The sequence below is a fragment of the Haemaphysalis longicornis genome, unplaced genomic scaffold (genome assembly GCF_048455015.1).
Source record: "Haemaphysalis longicornis isolate Haplotype H1 unplaced genomic scaffold, Haemaphysalis longicornis Haplotype H1 scaffold_139, whole genome shotgun sequence".
Taxonomy (NCBI): Eukaryota; Metazoa; Arthropoda; class Arachnida; order Ixodida; family Ixodidae; genus Haemaphysalis; species Haemaphysalis longicornis.
In genome coordinates, this window is record NW_027526244.1 from 485,057 (window position 1) to 511,411 (window position 26,355).

The following is a 26,355-nucleotide window of genomic DNA, read 5'->3' on the forward strand; positions in this document are numbered from 1 at the left end:
GTTCGATTCCCGGCCGCGGCGGCCGCTTTTCTGATGGAGGCGAAAAGCAAAAACGCCCGTGTGTGCGAGATTTCGGCGCACGTTAAAGATCCCCCTCAGGTGGTTGAAATCAATCCATAGGAGCCCTCCACTCAGCGCACCTCATTGCCTGCGTTGCGTCAGTGCATTAAAGCCTACAATCAGTCATTGTAATGACGAACCATCACAAGGTTCAATTGAACTGATAAAACCTGGCAGCAAACAGGTGGCCGTATGTATTTTTATGCAGCGGTCCGAACACCTATCGTGCAATTCAGTGTAATTTTATGAGCCCCGATAGGCGAAAGGTAGGGTATAAGCACTAAAATTGATTACGGGCACGGTTTGGGGTTCAAATGTCCAGTTTTCATGCAGAAACAAAACAAAAGTGTTTTGTGAGCTTGTTGCAAATGGTAAAAATATTATTCAGGACTAAAAGTGTACCTTTGGAAGTGCATGTGACATCCATAACCCTTCTTATAGTCAAAATGAAACTGTAGAAAACTGTCGACATTTTCAGCGTGTGGGGCCCATTGTCACATTTGGAATTGAAATCTTGTGACTTAATTTTGTCATCCACTCACAGCCGATGCTTTGATCACAAAAATGAGAATATTGATATGGCATGACTATAAGTGGCATTCTTTCTTTTCTTTCTTTTCTTTTTTTTTTTTTTTTTTTTTTTGACGAACAGGCGAGCAACAGTCAGTCCTAATTTTGCCCATTTTGCGCACACTTTAGTAGCTTCCAATTTTCTCAATTAACTCTTTCCTTACGGCGCCATAGGCCATCGGACACGGAGTTCCGATGATTTCAAACGTCCCGCAAAAGCTAAAAACGGCACATGGCGGACAACTAATGCCATTTGGCGTATTTATTGACAACTCATTTTTCGATTTTATTATGTTTTGTTGATATTTTGCATGCAGAGACCACGCCAAGAGTGAAATTTGAACCCGTGATAGTGGCGAGTTGTGTGAAAACAGCGTTCGCTGTATTTGGGCTGTATTTATAAACAAAACGGGCTTCCTATCTGATGACTGCGGCTTTACACATTGATGTGTAGGGTCTGGACAACGTACGGTGGGGATATTTTGCTAAATGCGGCGCGTCATATCGCGTTATCACCTTCATGATAGCCTGATATCGCATTATCACCTTCATGATAGCCTGGCACTCGTGTCAGATTACCGCTACGTAGCAATGCGTGACACTTCTCAAGAGCGCTGGATTTTTTTTCTGGTTTTTTACCACTCAAGTGAAAAGGATTTTGTGTCAGAGCACAAAAAAGTGTGCTTGGATGCATGACTGACTTACACTCGAGTGGCTTTGAGGAGTTGCACAGCCGTCAGTTCCACTAGGTTGATGGGCCCACAAAAATACAAAACCTGGTGTACAGCCTTGATATATATATTGAATTATAGCCAAGAAATGTAGGAACAATTTGTATATCTTAGAATTCCTAAAATAATTTTTAGGCTCATTACAATCGCCTATATACGTTGCGTGTATACTTTTTTGTGCATTTTTTTCTTATTATTTGACTAATAAACTTTAAGTAATTGTACCTTTCACAAAACTGCTGGTATGTGTTTGTAAGAGCAATCTATAAGCTACAATTCTATGCATAGCAATGCTAAATGTGTCCACTAGCTCAAGAGAAAGAAATAGCTTTGTGGAAGCACTCAAAATCGGCCGTTTTTTCGCCGTAACAAAAGAGTTAAAGAAGTACAATTTTGCAGCATGAATGCAAACGACTCAGATACTGCAAAAGCATTTCCTCAGCTAGCCACTGGCTGTGTCTGTGCTAGTAGAGGCAATTTGAATGGGGTGAAATCGAAGACTTAAACTGTCGATCAGCAGTGATTGATTTGAACAGGTGCGGTAAGAAAAGGGTGGAGGAAGGAACTCGATGATACTTTGGCTTCGGCTCAAATGATTGCCATTCCAGCCGACCCTTGCACTATCACTCAGGCAAACGGGCGCACGCCTGCAATCCGTTCATGCTGTCTGCGTCGCATTCTGAACGCGTAAGAACAAGGACAAGCCTCCCTTGCTTGTTACAGTCGAACAACCAATCGAACATATATCGAACACGCATGTATCAAATTATTGTCTATATCGAACAGTCTAAGCATCCCCTTTGAAATCCCATGCGAAAGCATAGCACCGTTGTATGCGTGTATCGAGCTCCCGATCACGGGAACATTCGGTATATCGAACGCTGCGCCGCAAGTTACTGCTTGTCGCGACTTTGAAAAGCTTGTGATGTGCGGAGCTTTCACATAAGCTTTAGATGGGCATATTGTATATTTTGAATTATCAATATATCGAACTTTTCCGCGATCCCCTTGGAGTTCAATACAGTCGAAACCTGCAATAATGAAACCGCTGGGGAAAGCCAGAAAATTCGCTTTTGCAGGAATTTCGTTGCCGCGAGAATGAAACATAAACGACCGAAAAATTGGTCACAAACCAAAAATTTATTTCCTAAAGTCAGTTATATTACTTCGTGAGCCTTACCTTGCAGCCAGCATCACAGTTCAGCTCTCACTGTACAAGTGGTGCATTGCTAGTCGTCGTGAGGGCCCAAGAACAACGAGATCATGTCAAAAGCATCCAAAACATTCCGTGGGTTCACCTTCTCTGCACGTTTCTCGCCCTGGCCCTCGGCACCGAGTATGTCCTATCATGCAAGCGAAGCCCAGCTGCTTCTGTTTGCGAACTTTGCCAGACAGAGTGGCACCTCGTTGCACCAATACTGTTTAGAAAACAAAGTGAGCACTGCTTTGTTGGTGTCCAGAAAGGCCACAGCCGTCACTGTTTTGTTTTGCGCACGTGCGCCATTGAGAACTCGTGGGATCCTTGCTTTTCAAAATGGTTGAGCTAGCTGCAGGCGTTTCCAAACTCGTTGGCGCTATCCTCCTTGGGCCACTGACTTGGGCGATGATGGTTGCCTTATCTCGTAACAATAAAAACCTCTACTTTTGGGCTGGTGAAGCATCTTACTGAGAGCAAACATGCCAATCGCCGCATACAAACTACAAGCGTGGGCGCGCGCTGTTCAGCGGTAGTACAGTGAACTAGAATTCTAGTTCACTATAGCGGTAGTGGGCTAGCGTAGCCCAAGCCAAAGCCGTGACTTGAGCCACCATGTGTCACCCCCTGGTGGTGCCGCCGCGAGGCTGCCTCCACTGCCGCCGGCTGCGCGGTCTTTTGCATTTTGTAAACAAATATGGCGGCGGCCATGCAAGCGGGCTGTTGCTGAAGTTGACGCACTTTGAGTCCAATGAGCACTTTTTGGACACAGTTAACCTCCAATGGGTAGGTAAAATGCCGACCAAACTTCCACCAAATTTCGTTAACGCGGGATCAGTTTCTGAAAACGTTTCGTTGCCGCGAGATATAAAATACATGGGCGTCTATGGACGTTCGCCGGGGATCCGAAAATATTTCGTTGACGCGGGAATTTCGTACCCGCGAGATTTCGTTATCGCGGGGTTTGACTGTATTCGACTGTATGTCATAAACTGGAGCATAGTTTGAGTTTTGAAAAAATGGATTTGAAAGTGACACTTCGTCTTATATAGCATTCATTTGCAGAATGCAGATTTTAGCCCCGGCAACCATTGTAAGCGCCCTGCTATTGCCATTGCTGGCCACTCTGAACAGAGTTCAACAGAGAGTTCAACAGCAGATCAAAAGGAGGTACAACTAGGCTTTTGCCTTCACATGCCTAGGAATTTCTAAGCATCCGCCGAAATTTTTGTGCTACCGCCACTCACATTGGAGATCGTCCGCTGCCAAATGGGTGAGCCCACATGCTAAGGACAGTTAAGAGAATGAAAAGTTTCAGAAGTATTGGGTGCGCAGTTTTGTGAAGCGTGAAATGCAGATTTTGTCTGTTGAGGAATATTTAGACAGCTCTGATGAGTGACTCGAGCAGGCAGAAGTGTTGATAAATAAAATGTTTCTGCAAACTTGTCCACAAAAAAAACTTTGCCATTTCTTCTTAAAGAAAGTTGACAGAAGTGCAAAAGCTTTATCACATCAAAAGTGCGTCAAAACTTCTGCTAAAATTCCGTTAAGCTTCGCTGACAGTGCGTTCAATTGATTGTCAAACTTCCAAAGGCCCAAAACGCATCTGCAGATGATCTAAATGGACTGTAATGATACGTGGTTTATTATACAAAGGTGTACTGTTGTGCTCCTTCTCCACGATCGATGTGTATGTATTGTTTATGTGGAACCGTTCCTTTTTCATGATTTTCCGGCAACCGTTTCGGCACAATGGAATAAGCCTGGTTTCACTCACACGCCGTGTGTCGAGAGGTCTTACCAGAACTTTTCGCCTGACCAAGCGGTCTTTGGGGAAATGCGTCAGATTTTTGACAGGACACCGTCGGTCCCACTAAGGAAGCTTTCTCTTTAAAATTTTGCAGACAAGTTTAGGGGGGTCAGCCCATAGTGGGGTTTGTGTTGTACACTGTACAATATCGTCCTTGTTTCGTCCTTTGACCTGATCGGTGAGGGTGCCTTGGCTGACGGGAGGGCCCGTGCTTGCGTGTACATACAGGTTTGGGCCGGTGGACATGAGCCACGACCTGTGGGCCTCGCTCGAGGAGAGCCTGGGGCCCGAGCTGCTGCCCAGCGATGCCGACAGCGACGACAACGACGACTGGGAGGACGTCACAGACACCTCGGAGGCCGCCTCACCTGTCCAGGTCAGTGCGAACACTGCCGGCTGGCAGACGGCCGTTTGGGAAGCCTTGGGCAGCTTAAAGGGGCCATGGGAGGCTACCCTTCAAGGCTAAGTTTTTTGTTTCTAGAGATATCTGAATGAAATTTTCAGGGTATTATTATAGCATCAACTTTAGAAAAAGTGCAAAGTTTCATCGAGCTACGGAGGTTAGTTCTCAAGTTATGAGGGTATACCACTGTGGTTTGTATGGCCTTCTTATCCCAGTCCTGGAGAATTAGCCAAGCGTGGTGCGACTATAAAATTCATTATGGTTATTCCTGAATATGTACCTCAGGGCAAGACAGAGCCCTTTTCCTAAATTTTTCACCAGAAAAATTTTAACACAGCCCTAAAATTAGTGTTGCTGATCAAACGTGCAAACATAATTTTGTTTTGATTTTTTACAAAATCAAGACAAATTTTCAAAAAACGGGCTTGTCTTGCCCTCGGAAATTTATTAAGGAACAGAATAAAGAAAACGGGATGCAAATCTGACAAGCACTTCTTAAGATATCACTGGGATAAGCAGTCACAAAAGGGAAAAAGTTCATTTTGAGAAAACGGCCTTCAAAGTTTGTGTACACATTTTCACTTCTAGAAGGACCCCGCAGCATAGCTAGAGGGGTCTTGGCGCACTGTCTTCCTCCTCTGTTGCTTTTCCATCTTCTCCTGCTTTCGTTTGCTGGCCTTGTTCATGTGCAGGGCGTCTTTTTCAGCAGCTCGCTGGAGGGCTAGATGGCCTGGTGTAATGAGCCCCACAGACACGGATATTTCTCGAGTAGCCCTGTAGCAGCCCGCATTGTACCTCAGCGTGGCTTCATGCAGTGCTGTCTCGACAGCAATCAATGAAACATGCTGCTCCATGGGCATCAGGGACCACAGGACTACAGTCGAACCCCGCTACAACGAACGCCGCTTCAACGAAATTTCCGCTTCAACGAAATATTTCCAATTCCCCGTCAGCTAGCCATAGAAGTCAATGCAACAAAGTCCTCGCCACAACGAACCATTTGTCAGGCTTGCTTTCGCTTCAACGAAATTTTCGATGATTTGGGCTGGGTTTGAACAATTATTTGACAATAAAATAAGCAGAGCGCCAGCTATCTGTAACTTTTTATACATTCAGGACGCTTAGTTTCACCGAAAATGCGCGTTGCGACCACACCGCCACCCAAAACAAAACAAAAAATAACTCATAGGCGCACGCCATTGCTTGATGGTGATAACGATGTGGCTGGCCGTCTTTACACGAGGCGCAGGCCCGCTTCGCCAAGGCGGAGCCAGAGCTACAGCCAATCCGTATCCAGTTGAAATTGCATGAATGTGCTCCGCTGCTGGCGCGGTGCCGTCATGTATGCGTTGTGAGCAGCTGTCCTTGCCGTTTTCCTTCTACCATTCTTCATAGCCAAGAGCGAAAATCATGTTTGCGCGTTTGGTCTTGAAGCCTAGTCATCCTATCTTAGTCGCGAGCGCGCGGTCCTGTTAAATGCAAGCGCGCGCGTCTTGCCTGCCAAGGTCAGTAGCTGCCGTGCCCTGTCAGAGGATAAGATAACGGCACTGCACCTGCCACAAGCGAGAGGGGGGCTTCCCACGGCCTAGCAGCTATCTGCAAGTAATCAGCTCGGTGGACACGCCTTGTTGTACAGCGATACGTTTTGCGCCTGCATATCTTCACCCCCCTCCGTAACGCGTTCTTTGGGTGGTGAAAAAACAGATAACCATTGGTATGTTTGTTATCCGAATAAACATGAGTTATTGCGCGTCACTCCTTTTTCTAAACATTGTATTATGCTGCCTATGTTGCGGAAACGCACGGGGCTATTTTTCTGGCCTTTCCGCGGTGTGTTGGGGCAGATTTCGCCTCAACGAATTTTCGCTTCAACGAAATTTTTCGCACGTCCCGTCAATTTCGTTGTAGCGGGATTCGACTGTATTTGCATTTGCGCTAAGCGAAACTTCCCACCTTCACCTGTAACGATGGCAGGCACAGGGTAGGGCTCCGTGGCTTGGAACTTCCTCTGGGTCGCCGGCATAGCACCAAGTTCGTTTTGAACAGCAGCACGTTGTCTGTTCGCTGCCTCGACCTCCTCGCGTGTCAGGAAATGCATCTCCAAGTGAACTGTATGCGACACGTTCCCGCTTGTCGATGTTGATGCGAGACCAGAGACAGTCCGCGGTCGCCGAGGTCGATGCGCTCGAGACGCCGGACACACTCGCAGCATCGAAGTCTTGCACAGACAGGGCAGGAGATCGTCGTTGGAAGCGCGGACACCCTCGTTAGCGATGCTCTGCGCCACCTTCTTCTTGGTCATGCGAACGAGCTTCATGGAACGCTTCCGCACAACGAACGCATGTAGCGTTCTGAACTTCCTACATATAGCGTCCAGCAGTAATGGCGGAAAAAAAAAAAGCGCAAGAATCCACAAACAAAACAAGATAAAAATGGCGGCTCTACGGAAAGCGGCATGGCGGCTGCGTTCGCGCGAAATTCGGGTCCGTTTCGCGTTTGCTCGCTCCTCGGGAGATGCCGCGGCTGGTTATATATTCGTCTTTTGACATTGTTACGATGAATTAGGAGCTGATAATTTCAGGAAAGCTAGTTTATGACATATACAACCCAAATACATGGTTTTCCAAAAATCGCTTATTTCATGATTTTTCAGTTTTCAAAGGGAAAATTCAAGAAGAGAAAATTCAAGTTTTTTTTTTTTTTGAAAGATTTGTGTTTTATAGTGCTCCAGTGCTTGTCCGGATGCAAACGATGTTTTATTCACTGAGAAATTACCCAATTTAAGTTAAAATTTCGATTTTCCCGCTAAATCGTATGTTTTCGAGGTCTGCAATGATGTCACAGGAACCGACCGCTCTGGAGCCGATTGCAAAGCTTTGTTTGCTGTTAGTGAACCTAGATGGCGCCACCATACCGCGGCAAGCCATTTTCTGCCTCTGGTTTGTTTTTTTACCGTATTTTTACGTGGCTTGTTTTTGTTCCAGGAGAAAAATATCGTTTTGTGAAACATGGTGCTTACTCGATAAAAATGGTCACATAAGACACCGTTGCTTGCATCAATCCGCCAATGTTGTCTCAGACAACCCCAAAGCCCCACCGTCCTGTGCAGCTAAACCAAGCATAGTGCGTGCAGTACCAACAGCAGTACGCATCGGTCCCCGCAGGGGGCACCTTGTGTACTCAAGGTGTTTTGGTGAGTAGCGCCACCACGGTCCCGAGCTCCGCAGGGGTGCCTACTGCCATAGGCACTTGGTGACTTGCAACACCACGGACCCGAGCACATGTGGGTTGGACCCACCCACGCCCCGGCTGTGCGTGGCTGAGCCGTGTCCGGGGAAAAGGGAATCCTGGTGGCTGAGCCAAAGCCGGGGTTGTTTTGGACCTTCATGGCCCCCCGGTAGAGGCAACACACCACTTTGGCCCCTGCTTCTCGCAGACGGTGCCCCCGGTCTGACCCGCCCGGGGGGAACCAGCCAGTCGCCTTTTCCTGCCTCCCTCTCAGCTCTTTCACCTTCCTGTCTTCTTTTCTACCCCTATCCTGTCATCTCTTCTTTTCCTCATTTCCACACATTTCCAGGCGGCGAGGGTTAACCCTGGGTAAGGAATCAACCTTGAGGACTTAAACAGGGTTATAGCAGCTATGTATGGCTAACGCGCATCTAGCGCGTTCCCAGGTTGGGCTCGGTGGTGGGCGGCCAGCATAGCTGCTGAATTGATTTCACTTGTTATGGCAACAAGATTTTCTGCATCCCATGATCGTCCTCCAAAACGGGGACGCAACGAAGCAGTCCAGCAGTTTTTCACTCCTAAAAAGTCAGAAAATTTCCTAAAGTTTCACGTCATGCACTGTGAAAAAGAAGGCTTGTCAATGAGACGTCTGTCACCATTCTTGGTAGCCAAAGTTCTAACGAATGAGCTAGGCGGCGGTTATAAAGTAAGCAAGCTGGGAAGCGGTGACCTTCTCCTAGAAGTACAAGATGCAGCTCAGTGTGCCAAGTTGACGAAAATAACCACTGTTGGCGACAATCCTGTGAGCATCAGTCCCCACCGATCCATGAACACTACCAGAGGTGTTATCTCTGATGAAGACTTTCTGAACTTGTCTGAGCAAGAACTCCTGGAAGGGTTCGAGGGCCAGAATGTTGTGAATGTTCAACGAATCAAGATACGTAGAGATGGGAAGGAAATTCCGACCAAGCATGTAATCCTCACATTCTCGACCAGTGTACTGCCCGAGTCTGTCGAGGCAGGCTACGTTAAAATCCCTGTGCGTTTGTATATTCCAAACCCCCGTCGCTGCTATAAATGCCAAAGATTTGGCCATGGTTCACTGAGCTGCCGAGGCAAGGCAGCATGTCCAAAGTGTAGCCTCCCCGACCACTCGTCTGACACCTGTGAAGCTCCACTCCACTGTGTAAACTGCATGGGAGAGCACGCCGCGTACTCGCGCTTGTGCCCGCAATGGAAGAAAGAAAAAGAAATAATTGCTCTGAAGTATAAGGAAAACATTACCTTTAGGGAAGCACGACAGAGACTGTTCCTGACACACACTAGCTTTGCCGATGTAGCGCGACGGGGGGCGGCGCTACACTCGGTTCGAGTTCCCCTTGGAACCCTCCCAGTGAGGCCCCAAGGGACACCCCAAGCCCCCTCAGTGCCGGTGGCTAAGGCCACTGCACATGCCACAAAAGAAGCGTCAAGGGCTGCCCCAGCACCCCTTGATGCCAACGCTAGGCCCCTTGCTGGCACTGCACTGCCGGTCCCTGCTGAGAGGCAGGCTGCCGCAACCAGCCAGCCTAGCCCTGCTGACGAGGCTTCGCAAGAAGCCATGGACACAACGCCAAGCCCTCCGTTGCGTGGTACGCCGATAGGGCGCGGCACGTCACTCGACCGTTCAAAGCAAAAGACACCTAGGGTCACGGCTCCTGGGAAGGTGTCTTGAGCCTGGGAGGGTGACAGCATGGCACTTCCTTAATCCTTGTTCAGCATAAGCTGATGGTAACTGATAATGTAGTCCAATGGAACTGCAGAGGCCTCCTGAAAAACTTGGACGATATCTATGAATTGCTGTCACAACACCAAATAAGTATTATGTGTCTCCAGGAGACACACTTGAGGACGAACCAAACTAACTTCTTAAAGAACTACTCTGTATTTAGGAAGGACAGGGATGGCTGCATGCATCCCTCTGGAGGAGTTGCGATTATCGTGCAAAAATCAGTGGCATGCCAGTTCTTACCGCTACAGACCAGTTTAGAGGCTGTAGCCATACGAGCCATTATCTTTAATAGACTGGTAACAGTATGCTCACTGTACATACCTCCAGACCACAGGCTCTCCAGTATGGAGTTTGAAACATTAGTTGATCAGCTGCCAGAGCCGTATCTGCTAGTTGGGGATTGTAATGCTCACCACCCACTCTGGGGTTCTGCACGCACGGATGCTAGAGGACGCCTCGTTGAAAAGTTTCTGCTATCATCTGGAGCATGCATACTTAACAAGAAAGACCCAACATATTATAACACAACACATGCCACGTACTCCTGCATAGATCTCGCCATAGCCTCTCCAGTTCTATTTCCAGCACTCCAGTGGAAGGTCATTAATAACCTGTACGGAAGTGACCACTTTCCAGTGAGCCTCAAGCTTGTAGACAACAAACAAGACAACACTCCATGCCCACAAAAGTTCAAGGAGGAGGCCGCAGACTGGAAAAAATTCAAAGAGCTCTCTGAGTGTCACTATACACCTATAGACAACCTTGGTATTGATGAAGCTGCTGAGACTCTGACCACCCATATAATTGAAGCTGCGCTGAGGTCCATCCCCCAGACTTCTTCTAGTAGGGTTGCTAAGCCGAAACCTTGGTGGAATGATGATTGTAGGCAGGCCCGTAAGGAACAGAATAAGGCATGGGGTGTCTTGCGTAGGTGCCCAACGACTGAAAATTTGGTACTTTTCAATCGGGCAAAGGCCAATGGCAGACGGATTCGGCGTATTGCGAAAAAAGAAAGCTGGAATCGTTTTGTGTCATCAATCACATCATATACTGACATGCGGAAAGTATGGAGGAGAATTAAAGCACTCCGAGGAAGTAACACTCTTACGTACCCTTTGGTCAGCACAAGTGGAGACACTTTACAAGACCAAGTGAATGCTCTAGGCAAGCATTTTGAGTATGTATCAAGCTCAGCTCACTATTCAAATAACTTCCTGAGACACAAGAATGCAGAGGAACGGAAGATTGTACGTGACAAACGGCAGTCTGAGGTAGGGTATAATTGCCCCTTCACTATGCAGGAGCTTAAAGTGGCGCTCACTACTTGTGGTAAATCATCACCAGGTCGAGACCGAATAACATACACCATGATTAAGCACCTGCACGACGACACGCTAGAAGCGCTCTTACTGTTGTTTAACAAGATCTGGCGTGCAGGGCAATTTCCAAAAGTGTGGAAAGAAGCTATTGTGGTGCCGATTCTAAAGGAGGGGAAAGATCCATCACTTGCAACTAGTTTCAGACCGGTCGCTTTAACCAGTTGCTTATGCAAGGTCTTCGAAAAAATGATTAACCGTCGCCTTATCTATTTTCTTGAGTACCATGGTATTATAGACAATCGCCAGGCGGGATTTCGCTCTGGTAGATCGACAGCAGACCACCTAGTGGCTATTGAATCCTACATCAGGGATGCATTTGTTCATAAGCAGCATTGTTTATCAGTTTTCTTTGACCTCCAGAAAGCTTACGACACAGCCTGGCGTTACGGTATTCTTTGCGATCTTCGCCGCCTTGGAGTTTGTGGAAACATGCTGAACAGTTTGAAAGATTACCTTTCGGAGCGCACCTTTCAGGTTAGGGTTGGAAATGTCCTCTCGAGGATGTTCGTCCAAGAAAATGGAGTGCCGCAGGGTGGTGTGCTCAGCTGCACCCTTTTTATTGTTAAAATGAATTCCTTAGGAACTGCACTGCCTCGCTCCATATCCTACTCGCTATATGTTGATGATGTGCACATTGCGTTTAAATCATGTAATATGTCCATTTGTGAGAGGCAAATCCAACTAGCTGCAAACAAACTTACAAAATGGGCAGATGAGAATGGCTTCTGTTTTAACCCAGAAAAAAGCACGTGTGTGGTCTTCTCTAGGCAGCGTGGTATCTGCCCAGATCCTGTTATTAAACTCAATGAAACACTCATAGCAGTAAAAAAGGAGCACAAGTTCCTTGGGGTTGTGCTTGATGACAAACTTTCATTCATTGCACACCTCAAACGCCTTAAAGTTAAATGTTTGGATACAGTCAGGATCCTGAAAGTCCTCTCACACCAGTCTTGGGGTACTGACACAAAGTGCCTATTGGCCTTATTCAATAGCCTTGTGAGGTCCCGCATCGACTACGGGTGTCTTGTTTATCAATCTGCCGCGAGAACAGCACTAAAGATGTTAGACCCTGTCTACCATCTTGGCCTTCGTCTGGCTACAGGCGCTTTCCGAACAAGCCCTGTGTTAAGCCTGTATGTGGAAGCCAATCAGTGGTCTCTTGAAACACAGCGGAAGTACACTGGGTTGAATTATGCTCTAAAAGTGACATCCTTGACCGGACACCCGAACAGCACTCTAGGTAACCAGGCAATCAAGCTTTTTGAAAAGCGACCTGCCATGGCTGAGCCATTCCTTCTGTCGGTGAGGGCACTGGCCGCAGGCCTGGGAATATCCTTCACTGACGCTCAGAAAACCAGCTTTGCTGACTTTGTCCCTCCATGGGATCTCTGCCCTATCTCTTATGATCTCTCTTTTATGAAGATTGACAAAAGAACCGCTCCAAAGGAATTAATTATGCAGCATTTTTTGTTTTTGCAGAACAAGTACAGAGCATCTGAGTTCTACACAGATGCATCCAAGTCAGCTGGTGCAGTATCATGTGCTGCACATGGTCCCAACTTTTCCACGTCAAAGACTATGCCTGAAGCCACATCTATATTCACTGCTGAAACACGCGGCCTTGTATTGGCTGTAGAATATGTTATTGAGAACAATGTCCCAAAGTCAGTGATATTCACGAATTCTCAAAGTGCTGTGCAGGCTTTAGCGTCAGGAAAGTTACAAAAAAATCCAGTCTTTAATCAATTGCTAAAACTACTGTGCTCAGCCCACAAACAAAAACTTGAAATCACTGTCTGTTGGGTCCCAGGTCACTGCGGCATAGCCGGAAATGAGCAAGCAGACAGGAATGCTGTAACTGCAGCTCTTCGGAGTGATCTAGATATTCAAAGCGTCCCGTACGAGGATCTTAAAGCGTACGTACGTAAGAGGCTGCGAGACCAATGGCAGGAAGATTGGAATGGGGAAACAGCAAACAAATTGCACATGGTAAAACCCAAGTTAGGTAGATCGATCTGTAAGAAACGAGACAGGATCACAGAGGTTACTCTCTGTAGACTGCGCATAGGCCATACCCATGCTACACATGCGTACCTATTGAAAGGAACAGAACAGCCACGCTGCTTGAGGTGTGGAGGGTCGCTATCAGTCATTCACGTACTGGTAGAATGCAAACTACTTGAACCGCAAAGAAAGCTTCATTTTCCAGAATTGTACACACGCATGATCCCTCAACACGCATTGCTGTTTTTATCAGACGAGCCACTTTTCTCTACTAACCGTGTTTTTAAGTACCTCTCAGACGTAGATTTTTTAAGGTATGTGTCGTATCACCCGTGAGCCGAGCCACCATCGCACGCTAGGACCCGGTAGGGCCACTCATTGCTACCGCAAAGACGGGGGCAAGGGGTGCACGTAGAAAATGCCTGTCATAGTGTCAAATGTTTTTACTTGGCCCTCTACACCAATTCTTGGCCCTCTACACCAACAGAAATCTGAGATACCTTTTATTATATATTCTGTACTTTATATTCTCACTTGAATAATCCTCACCATAGTACTGGCGCTCTTTGGCCTTGATGCCCTTGCGCCAAGAAAACCTAACATCATCATCATCAGTACGCATCGGTACTTTTATGTTTACGTGTTCTTTTGTAATTTTCACTGTTTGTTCCACCATTCTTACCGATATAAAAAGAATGTGCCCTAAAAACAATGTGCCACAAATAGCTCGCTCGGCAAGCTCATAAGCTCTGCCTAATTTGCGTTTGCTTTCGCCGGCCTCTGCCAATTGCAGAGCCAGCTCGTATGACATCATAGGTTCTGTTGCGCGAAATGAGCTAGTGGGTCGCATGGCCATTCCCTTTTTTCCTAGTTATGTAGCTTACTTGAGCGAAGTTTACATTAAAAGTGGTGTCAGTATGGTTCTAACGAGGCAATCTTTTGAATGAACCAAACTTGTGTTTTGTCTTCATGGCCCCTTTAAGGAGGTACATGGCAAGTAAAATTATTTTTCTTATTTATGGACCAAATTTACTCAAATTAGGAGAATTTATATAGTTAACTAACCTAATAAGGAACCTAAATCAGTTTAAAGAGATCTTTTATACGTTTAGAGTTACTGGCCTAATTACCTTCACACAGTCACCCCAAAATTAATTAACGATTTAGGCAAGAACTCAACATGATGTTTACGTCAGTGTGATCAGAAAGGTCTATTCAGTGCAAAGAAGCTATTAGATTATAGATTTATTTCCTTTAGGCGTCCAAAAAGAAACACGGAAGTTTTACTTTCTCTTTGGCATTAAGCTACTTCTGATTTCGAAAAGAAGGTGAAACTCTTCTTGTTCTTTCTTTATGCCTAAAGGATATAATGCAGTAATCTAATAGCTTCCTTGCACAGAGTTGACATTTCTAATCACACTGACGTAAACATCTTGTTGACATCTTGCCTGATTGGTTAATTACGCTGAGTGCAAGTTTTAGGTAATTAGTCTTCTAACTAAAAAAAAGTGTAGGAGGTAGCCTTAAACCGATTTTAGTTTTGTTGTTAGAATGGTTAGGTACAAAAATGCGCCCAACTTGATTCAGTTTGGTCCACAAATAAAATAGTCATTTGACTAGCCACGTCCCCCTTTAAAGGGGCATAAAGAGAAACTGCAACTGTGTTAAACTTGAAAGAGCTCACTCAGCCCCACTCTAGCCATGAAGGACATCTTGTTTGACCAAAAAAAAAAAAAGAAAAGCAAGAAGTGGTGAAACAATTTTGGGCTTTACGCTTGATGGAACAACTGGCACAAGGGGCTGGCATTAGAGGCCAGCAATAGAAATGTAGTTACCAGTGCGTCTAGCATTCAGGCGACATGCTGAAACGGAACTGGATGCCCTACCACAATCGTCCAGTCACTTTTCAGGACGGTGGTTTTGGTTAGCGGCCACCAGTCGCAGAGACAAGATTCTGTGATGTCGCTTAGAAATCAGTCATCACTGTTTGATGCATTCTCTTTAATTAGGCTTGTGCGAGTGCGAATAGTGATATTTTAGTTTGAAGCAAATAATTCTTTGGGTCGAATACTGTCGAAGGGAATTCGAATAGTTGTGAGGTGTCCGAAGAACAAAACTGAATAGTTTACAGTTGCTGTTCACCATAATTCTTTATTTCTAAGATTACAACATACAAAGGCGCGAATCCGTCATCACTGCGCGCGAATCCTGTGATAACATATCTTAACCAGTAACAAGATGTTCTGTGTATAGACAAGTTGTAGAAGAAGGTGCTCCTTTCTACATAGATAGCGACCTACAACACACACATGCATTAAACATCACAGAAAATCATTTGGTAATATATTTGGTAGTTACATATTGGGTTGGCACCCGTGGACGCACTCGCCATGTCACTTGACTGAATGAAGGAACTGATGCACACTGAAGTTGAAGCTCGGAGTGCGATCAACACCTGCTCTCCGCAGACGTGCCACCTGGTAACCAAACAAATCGTTTGGTTTTGATATTCGTTCGCCCCAAATACTTCGAAATATCGGCAATTTGAATTCGGGGCGAAGCAAATTCGAGTACTGCAACATTCGTTCGAATATTTGGCCGCGCTCAAATATCCGCACAAGCGTATCTTTAATATCTGGATGAATTACTTGAAGTGTGTGATAACATTAGTGCTGTTGCTGTCGAGACAAAGCAGTATTTTTAAATGAACCAAACTTGTATTTTGTCTTCATGGCTCCTGTAAGTCCTAAAATGGTTTGGTAGACGTACGGTTGGCTCACGCCTACTTGAGCAAACTAATGGGACTGTCAGTTGCGTATCGTGTGAGGAAAGTCAGGTTGCAGCAAATGAAGTCCGCACAATTCTTGCAGTTCAAACGAACTGTGAAGGAAAATCTGACATCCACCTCAATGCAGCTTCAAAGGAAAGCTGTACAGCTTTCTCAGAAACTTCGCAGTTGAGAAAAGATTCGTCTTGGCCCAGGATTCGAACCCGGGACCACTGCCTATGTAGGGCAGTAGCTCTACCAACTAAGCTAACCCCATCTGAGCTAACCATCTGAGCTAACCCCAGTTCAAACGAACATGGTCATGACCCCAACTGCCGTGGATGACCAGCGCACCAACAAAGTTTGCCACTTTTTTTAGATGCAGAGCATCTGATTCACTCGCCTTGTCCCTCCGGCGTCGGCGGCGTTGTCCACCCCTCCCCCATTCTCCTCGCCGCGCCAGCTGCGCTCTCCGCCGTTTACCCCCTCTCCTCTCCAATAGCGAACACCCTCTCGCGTGGGGCATTGGATTGGATTGGCTTGGATTGGATTTGGATTGGATTAAAGTGGATTGTGTTGGATTGTGTTGCGTCATAGCCGCGGCAGACGTGCTGGGGCCGGCGCATGTGCAGTACTCTCTCTTCCGAGGTTTCCTCTCCATCGGGCGCGCTGCGCATATAACCGGTTAGCCGTTCTCCGGCGAAGCAACATCCACGCTTGGCTCAAACACCTAGAATCCACGCCGCTTTACAAGTACGCCAACGTCGTCATCGACTGGGACCGGCTTACGCAGTTCCCTCAACGTTATGCGTGCTATAAAACACGGTCCCTTGGCCGCTCCGCCTATGCGCCGCATCTACACAGGGTTTCCCGCGAGGGGAGGTGGGAGTTTTTTTTGAGGGCGACACTGGCCTTGAGGCCATTTTTGTAATTTTTAACCTATAGGCTTGGGATTTATACATTAAGCGTATTTTAACATCCTGGGCACAAATGAGCTGTCAGTTTTCGTCTATGGGGTGTAAGTTCAGAGTTACACTTCTTAGTCTACCTATGAAATGCCTGAATACTTTTTATCCCTCTGGTCTCTAGAAGGGCAGGCAGTGCAGCTATGCCGTAGCAGTGATTTCAGCATTGTTACTGCAAAACCTATAACCTTATTAAATATCAGGTCATGAATTATCAATGTTTTTGTAGAACAAACTGCATGAAATATTGTGCTAGCAAAAAAGAACTTCTACATTTTGTGGTTTATTGCACTGTTCAGTTCATAAGCTTTTGATTTCAGCAAAAATGATACATATCTGGCCAGAACATCCCAAGATATTGTACCCGACAGTTGACCTCATGGGACCATACTTGGTCCGCAGTATGTGATAAATAAAAATAAATAAATAAAATTGATTCTGAAAAAACCAAGCACGGAGTTTGGAAACATAGGCAGAAATGGTCATTTAGGCGACTTGAAAGGGCGGCAGCTTTGTGAATACTTATGGTACTGCTATAATATTTCACAGGTACATACATTCTTTCGGACCTGTAGACTACAAACAAAATCAGTACAGAAAATTGATTTTTTTTTCGGCCCTCATCACCAGTGTCCCCACTTAATTAATCTTCTCAATATGAAAAACAGGTTATAGTTGAGCGCAATACATCAATATTATATTCATCAAAGCAAAAAGAAAAAAAGAAAAAAAAATACTGGCAAGCTTGTAAACTACGATTGTGGGACGGCGCCTGCAAGTCCTCTTTTGTTGCCACAGACCCCCAAAAGCAATCACCTTTTCTTTTCTTGAGCGGTAATTGGCTCTTAAGTGGCTCTTAAAACTATTTTTTTTAAATTTGTAAGTAAACTCTTGTGAAACTTGTCAGTCTTGCTGGTTTTCTCCTACTAATTTGAAATATGTCACTATTTTTTGAGTAAGTTAATTAGTTCCCAAGATAATTAGAGCTAATTAACCATTTTTGGACGAACAATAGACAAAACAGTGTTGGTCATAGCACTGTATTCTTTACATTTTCCAATATACTACAAACACTGGCGAATGCAATAAGAGAAGTGGCTTCTTCATGCACCGCTTCGTACTACTACTTTTACAGCTCATCACACTTTGGTGTTTGAAATGGGCATTTGAAATGGCTCCTTGCCACTGCTGCCATTACAGTTTAAGAGGTGTAAAATTAGTTCCAAGTGGTGCTTCAGAAAACCGCTCCTCTTATTGCATTCACTAGTGTTCTTAATATTGGAAAATGTAAAGATTGCAGTGCTATGATTAACATTGTTCTGTCTATTGTTTCTCCAAAAATTGCTAATTATCTCTAATTATCTTGGGAACTAATTGACTTACTCAAAAAGTAATGGCATGTTTGAAATTCATGGGGAAAAAGCAGCAAAACTGACAAATTTCACAGAGTTTACTTACAAATTAAAGAAAATTTTAAGAGCACTGTCCCTCCTTAAGACAAACTCAAACAAGCTAGCTCTGTTCGAGAGTCATCGCACAAAGCCGTTGTCGTTCTTGTGGCCATTTCATTTAATTTCTGGCTACCTTGGCTTGTGTTGGAGAGATTGGCATATGTGATAGCCCGTTTGAGCCAAATAAAGGATTGCTTGTAGCATTGGGCAGATGGGAGTCATTTGCAGTGTCTGGGTGTGAAGAACAAATAGTTTTACTGCGAGGATTTCTCAAACAAGAAAGGAAGTAGGCACATCGAGGTGTACTTATTGACATCCTAGCGTGGTGGGGTGTACCCAATAATGGACGTGGAAATAGTCAGTTGGGCGTGTGCCCGCTCCATGTTTTGGAAGTCACCGGTCTGAACCTCATGGGGACTATTTTTTTTTTTGAGAAGTTTGATAACCTTTTCTTTTTACTATGCAACGCACCTACTTTTTGTCTTTCTTTCCAGCTTTTTGTGGCTGACTCAAACTTGAACCTAGGTTGCCAGTCAGCGCTGAGCTTGTCCTCACGCTTCAAAGGGGCCGTCCAGACAAAACACGTTTGTTTTATTCGAAATATTTTGTGCTTTATACTTCCCCCAGCACATATCCGGCAGCAAAGGATTCTTTATTCACTGAGAAATTTATCGATTCAAGTTAAAATTTCGATTCTCGCACCAAATCGTGTGTGTTGTGGCGTAGTCTGCGATGACGTAACAAGGACAGCTGTTCAAGCGAATGATACTGAGCCGTAAGGCTCTGCAGCAGACTGCAGAGCCTTGCTTATTGTCAGTCCTCCCCTAGGTGGCACCACCATGCTGTGCCTGACCGCTGTCCGCTTTTGCTTTTTCGCCTGGCTTGATTTTATTACTGGAGAAAATCGTTTCATGAAACATGGGTTCACGTAAGACAACGTCGCTTACACCAATCGGCCATTGTCATGTAAGACAACTCCAAAGTGGTGGACTGCTGGGTAGCTAAAACAAGCATGGTGCGCCCAGTACTAACAGCAGTGCACGTTGGTACTTCTATACTTCTATTTACGTGCATTTGCGTAACTTCCATTGATTACCCCATTATTCTTACTGCTGTAAAATGAATACGCATTACATGTACGCGCAACCAGCTCGTTCAGCAAGCTTATAAGCCCTGCCTAATTTGCGTTTGCTTTGGCAGGCCTGAGCCAATTGCAGAGCTGGCACGTATGACATCATTGGTTCGGTTGTGGGGAATGAGCTAGCGGGTTGCATGGTCGTTCCCTTTTTTCCTAATTATACATATATCGTACTTGAGCGAAGTGTGCGTTAAAAGTGGTGTCAATGTTATTCTAACGGAGCACGAATGATCCAAACTTGTCTTTTTGTCTGCATGGCCCCTGTAAATCAGTGGGGTCTGGTTTTGTTATCTTTTCGCTAAAGACATTTTGTGGTGTTTTGAAATTATTGAGTAAGCATCCCTAGGAATAAATAAAGAAGGCCAAATATGTTTGTGTGGCTTATCTAGGGCAAATAATTACAGCCCTTTCACTTGAACAGCCTTTATTTGAGTTCCATCGTAAAATCAGCAAGCGGCACAGCCAGGCCCAGCTGGCGGCCATGACACCGCCGTGGTACTTCACTAGCCTAGAGCAAACTGCCGGTGTAGTGTATGGAATGAGCGCATGCATGTGCAGTAGGGTCACGCAAGTGTTGTGCACGCTACCCAGCACTCTAGAACACTCTGTAGAAACTTATTCATTTTCACCATTTCTTTGCATCTGTGCTGTCCCTCTTGTTTGATTTGTGAGCTTTTCATATCTAATTATGCATGTGGCACTGTTTGAGGTGAATTCTTCTAGACCTGAACGACTTAGACACATCTCGCTTGCCTGCATGCAGCTCCTACAGCTGTGTTGAAGTCTTTTAGTGATGTTGGGCTGCATATTAGCAGGCTAACTAACAAAGTCCTTACATGCAAGGTGTTGCATTGCTAGTGCTGTGAATGCTTTCAATGTTGATTCCGTCCAGACTATGGCTTGTTTGGGTGCCAACTTTGCACGACACTTATTTTTCACGGTCTGTTTTGTTTAACTCCGTTATTGGCAGCTGTACTTACATGCCTGATTACTTGAACAGCCAGTGAAAAATGATCTGTATGGGGGCAGGTTCCAAAATTGCAGTTTCTCTCCACCCCATGAAACACCGGTGCTTTGTATGACTTTGCAAGAAAGCCACGCCTAGTCCTTTCCTGTGGACTGCCGTCGAGCTTTTTATTCTGGCATAAAAAGAGGCTGCTGCTGTGCTGAGAGGTTACGTCAGCAAGGGCCAGTTTAAAATCTCCCCTGATGAAAACAGTTTGGTCTTCAAAGAACCGCAGGAGTGCGGTTGTCCATTTTGGTGTTAATCAAAACAGACCACAAAATGCGAGCTTCGTAGTAATGTTGCAACTCCTCAAGTAATTCATAGCGTAATTCGTAGCTGTTGCAAAGTTGCTCGCACCATTGCGGTGAACCTGTTAATGGTTCGTCCGTCAAAAACCGTCGTCATTGTTCGCACAGACATGAACGTTAAGGTACTAACATTGTTTTTGATCCACTGAGCGAGGAATGGGTGACGTGACGGTGTCCCTCTGTAGGACGAGAGGAGGAGCAGCGTGTGGAAGGTGTCGGTGCAACACCAAACTGCCTCTTATGGTTATCCCTTTGAGAAATTGTGAATCTTCGATCAAGTGACGGTGGACTGTCATGTCCTGACCAGACACCAATGTTGTCTTCCGTCCTGCGTGCAGTGGCGTCCCAGCAGCCCACCCCCTCCGCCCAGCAGCAGCTTGCTCTCCTCCGCTGCGGCCCTGGTCACCAATTTCTGGAGGCCCAAGTGAGGCAGCCTCCCAGGGCACGGACAACTTTGAACGCCCTTCACCCCGCCCTCTCTCGAGACTGAAAGTGCGAGGCGACGAGTCGCACAGAGCGCTGTGCCGTCTCGTTTCAACAGCATCCGATTCTGCGCTGTTGAAGAGTTGGACGCACCAGCCGCATGCCATCCTTGGATGCCGGACATGACTGCTATAATTGCGCTCCGCTGTTTACGAGCATTGTTTCTAAGCTTTGCTTCCCCCTAGGCAGTTTGGCTGGCTTGAGCCGTGGATGCCATTTTCTCTGACTGATTTACGGGGCTCATGCGGAGCAGGAAAGGAGAATAATTTTTTTGACAACATAAGTGGAGTTTGCATGGTGGGAGACTCTACGTAAAAAAAATTTGTCCGGTGTAGCAGATGCTGATGAAAAATTGTCTCGAATGCTCCCTGTAGGGTTGACAACAGCCAGACAGCTCTGAGATAGTGCTCCCCATGATTGCTGCTGTAATAAAGAGAGAGATGCCGTTCTTTCCTGGTTTCTTCTTGTTGTCTTAATAAGACTTGCTGCTGGTCTAGTTGGTTCATAGTCGTCGCAAAGGAGGTTAGGGCTTCAAAGAAACAAGTCACACGACAGAAAACGGACATAACGGGTGGGACATAAAACGGACGGGAGTGCCTGACCTGTCCGTTTTCTGTTGTGTGTCTTGTTTATTTGAAGCGCTAACCTCCTCTGTGATGACTTCTTGTGGGTTGAGAAAGCCAGATATGGCTAAGAGAGAAAAAAAAGCTACTCTTCATAGAAGACCCTTCTCCTTGTACAGGATGCCAGCACTAGAGGTCGAAATACCCAAAAAAGCAGACTTCAGCCTTATCTTGGTACCAGTGTGAAAATGAATTAACGTGGGGCCAGATTTTATGGGCCAATAACCAAGCATAGACAAAAACATTCATTCCCAATTATATAAAAGCTAGGAAGACAATGCTTAATGCTTGCATTGTATTTAAATTGGGAACTTTAGTCGGGTAATTTCAAATCACGCAGTTACAACAGGAGACCTTGGAAGTGTGAGGAAGGTAGGGGGAGGGCTTAGAACAATCGAAGATGATGATTTGCAGATTCTAGAAACCAGTGTATTTCTTTTTTTTCCTGACGTGTGAAACGGAACATTTGTTTTTTCCCAGAGGTCAGTTGTGACTTTCTCAACAGAGGCTTGAATCAAACACTGTTTACCTCTTTATCCACTTCAAACACCTGATACAATGCAATAATTAAGGTTATTATTTGTTCATGGAAAAGAAACTGTGCATTCTGTGTGGCACTCAAACTGCATTTGCAAGCTCCTTCAAGCATGATGTGATCAACATGGTGAATAAAGTTAAAGAAGGGAAGTCATTTACCTCTCCTTCGAGAAACAGCAAAAGTCTAGTGCTAGTAATGCGTCTTCAACAGGTTGCAAGAAAAAAAGAAACAAGGCGAATTGGGAAATAATTAACGACTAGCTTTGGCAGACAGGTCTTGCATTCTGAAAAAATGCCTCAGTTTTATTGAGCCTCATGCTTAGCACTACTTCCGTAGTTTTTTTTTTTTTTGTCGTTTTAGAGGGAGGGTTTGCCTAATCATACCAAGACCACGGGGCTGACCGCCTTTTCTATGGCCACAAGATGGGCTTAAGACCCTCCTGACTCCCACATAACAATAGTTTTGCTGCATATAATACATAGCCGGGCCAGTTAACTCTAAGCAAGTGAGGACAGATCAAGATCTGCAGGTGTCATTGCTCAGCCACTAGAATGGCAACAAGTAACGAGACGCAGAGTGACCATTGCTCCCATGGATTGGTTTGTCTATTATGTGGCAGAAAAACATTTTCTGCGAGTTCACAGTTAGTTCAGAGTGCGATCGAAATGAAGGCAATACACAGCCCTCATAAACGAATAAGGCGCACTTCGGGGTACGGTTGAGGGGAAATGCAAACAGCAGCTGCTTAACGGCACGCCAGACTTACATATTGTTGACAGCCATGGCAATGGCCGTATCGAATGCAAAGCAAGGCCACACACATGAGAGGTGATACTTGAAACGGAACAGCATGCTTGTTGTTGGTGCCTCCCTGGCGGGCTCCCAGTTGCGTGTCTCCAGCACACCTGTGGTGTACCCCGCCTTGGAGCAGCCAAAGTCGAGAAGCCTACAGTGAAGATGTCTTTTAAGGGCAGAGCACTGTAGGGGCTTGCCTTGTCGTCGTAGCTCGCTGTAATGCTCGATGTCAAGCGACTGCCGGAATCAGGTGGCGCAGCGAGATAACGGACCCAGGTAGAGCCCGGCATACCCGTCGTACGGCGTCCCGCAGAGGCTTCGAAAACAAAGCGGTTTAAATAGTCGTAACCGTTTGAAACTCGTGAACCGCTGCCGCTCGTCATACATCTCCCCTTTGTTTAGCGCAAAGAAAACTGCAGGTACGTTTGAGGGAAAATAAATGTAACTAACTGACAGCACCCGCGTTCATTTAGTTCGGAACGCTTGTTGGGTTGGTTTTTTAAGCGAAAGAAAGTGGTGGTTGCAACGCCGGTACATGCTGGAGAAAAAGCAAGATCACAAAAGAACAGAACTCCCACTGGCGTTCTTCCAGGCAGGGGGCGCACGAGCACTGCGGAGGCGGGAAATTTGAATTGCATTGGGTCGTAGCAGTGAGCGGATAGCGGCGCTACAGCCCATTATGGGGAATCACTGCTCTGCACTTCCAACAGGTTCCACGTTGAGTGGGATGGCTTTAATTTTTTTGTACGATAACTTAAGTAACCCGCCGGCCAAATTTACGGCCTGCAAGCATTACACAAACAAAGCAACAACGAAAAAAAAATTCAGTGCCGTTCCACTCTGCGAAGAACGAGGACAGGCGAAGCGAGGTGCTGTCGAAGAAGGGCACAAAACAAAACAAGTTTAATTGTAATTTGCGATTAAGCATACTTTCTTTATAACTTGCGAAATTAAACTTGGAAGGATTAGAGTTTTATTCTAGTGGACAAAAATGGGCCTGTCCGTTCCCCTCCCACGTCGTAACGCACCAGCTCAAACGCTCGACCACTGAGGGCAGTAGTTGGGTTGCATTGGGCCGTGAGACGTTTATGTTTAGATCCACCAGCTGAACGGGCATGTCATTGGTGAATGCATGAAGCCTGGGTGTGCGTGTACCATCACCACTTCCACCCCTTCCTCCTGTACGCGCGTAACCGGCAACTGGTGATGTGTGCGTGCTTAGTCTGAGAGGTACTGGGCAAGAAAACATTATTCCTGAAGCCCTTCAAGGTGCTCGGGTCTGGACGAGAAACACCGGCCAAAACGTCGCTCTACGATCGAGACCTTCAAGAAGGTCTCCGAACCAGAACCAGTGTACGTGTCAAACAGAACCAGTGTGTCAAACCGAGAACACAGAACCAGTGTGTCAAACCGAGAAAACTACCAGTTCAGTTATAAATTCAGGTTCGGGTGAAATAATTTCATTTTGGTTCAGTTCCGGTTCCACTGAATTACACACCGAACCGGTTCGCAAGCCTGAACTGGTTCGCGAACTGGTTCTGGATGATTTATAGCTAAGTGTGAAAAGAAATTAAGTTTGTAGTTCAAAGGGACCTTGTGTCACCAAAAAAATACACAAGATTGGCCCATACAAAGGATGGCTTTGTCTCAATAGCAACGGGTGTCGATCTTAATGGCAACGTTAAACAATTTGGCTAGATAATCGGCGAAATAAACGAAATTGCTCTTTTGCTTGTTGCCCAGCCCTTGTGACGCACAGAAACTTAATTACGTGTTCGCAGCCGCTGATTAAAGCCACAGCTAAAAATCGGGTTTGTGAGATTTAGTGGGGCCTCCAGTCTTGTTTTGCCGTAACTCTTGATTGTTAACCTGAAATGAAATGCCTTGCAAACGTGCTTACCCAAATTGCGTCACTGCTGACATTAGTTAGAGCCAAACTTTTCAGTGTTTTTCAATATTTATTATCGTTGGTGAATGCAACGCCCTGTGGGGCCGCTATAGCGTAGGGAGCGGTGCATTAGTAAGGTGATGAATTGGGCTAGTTGGTTCTGCATGTTTGAAAACTGCGCTTGAGGTTACTAAGGACACACTTGAAAAGAATACAAACGGACGACGTGGACAGCACGAGCGCTAACTAACAACTGATTTATTAGAAGTGAAAAATCAAAACATTTAGAAAGAGAGAGCACCGGTACGCATGTGAGCAAACGGCCCCCTCAGGCAATTTGGCGACCCGCTGCAAAAAATGTGAGTGCAACCCATGGTTTCAGGAAACTTCAGTTCTGGCGAGATCATGCAACAAGACGACACGCGTAATCTGGGAAGCCTATCACATTTCAACACAGCAGACCGAATGCGTGAGCTCATACTCAATCGTGCTGGCACCGCCTGAAATAGAATTCATGAACAGCAGTTCATAGCAAGTAACCGTGGTAAACAAAAGCGTCAAGCGCAGATAACGCTGTAGCTCAGGTCTACCAGCAAAGATAAAGAGCCATCGAACAGATTACGATGTTTAGCGCCTGCTTTTATCAAGAATGTGCTTTCATTCCCCCCTCCCCACCTTTTCCACCCGTACTTTGTCACCCTTTCTAAATGTTTTGATTTTTCACTTCTAATAAATCAGTTGTTAGTTTGCGCTCGTGCTGTCCACGTCGTCCGTTTGTACTATTCCTTTCAAGTGTGTCCTTAGTAACCTCAAGCGAGTTTTCAAACATGCAGGGTGCGTTACCATTGCCATTACCATTTCAAATAAAACTAGGTCGTGGTTTATTTTGCATTCGTGGTTGCTTTGAACTCCCATGCAGGCCGACCATGAACTTTAGGTGACTTCGGCACGGAGCTTCCTTTCACGTACAGGAAAAGCAAATTCTACCTGCGTTTTCGTACCAGTAATAATCTATAAAAAATGGTTCGAAAATTCTGGCAGTTGTCTATTAATGCATAAACATCCTTTCCAGCCACTATTTTATCCAACGAGCTTCTATAGAGTCGACTTTACCTCTATACAGAAGTGAATTGGAGGAACGGCACTTTTCAAAGAGTAATGTAAGCGGCTTTGTATCACAGTATGAAAGCACCATGTACTCCTCTCCATCCCCAAGAATTTTAAAATGCAACAAGCGGGCAC

The 26,355-nt window shown here is 45.7% G+C and overlaps 1 protein-coding gene across 1 annotated transcript in view; it reads left to right on the forward strand.

Annotated features, from left to right (window-relative positions):
- LOC144164781 (beclin 1-associated autophagy-related key regulator-like) overlaps positions 1 to 21,734 on the forward strand; it is a 55,719-nt gene extending 33,985 nt beyond the window's left edge. Inside the window, exons 10-11 of the mRNA XM_077695053.1 lie at positions 4,595 to 4,742; positions 21,125 to 21,734. Of these exons, the coding sequence (XP_077551179.1) occupies positions 4,595 to 4,742; positions 21,125 to 21,214 (238 nt within the window). The 3' untranslated portion in view covers positions 21,215 to 21,734. The remainder of the gene's footprint in view (positions 1 to 4,594; positions 4,743 to 21,124) is intronic.
- Positions 21,735 to 26,355: the final 4,621 nt, after the last annotated feature.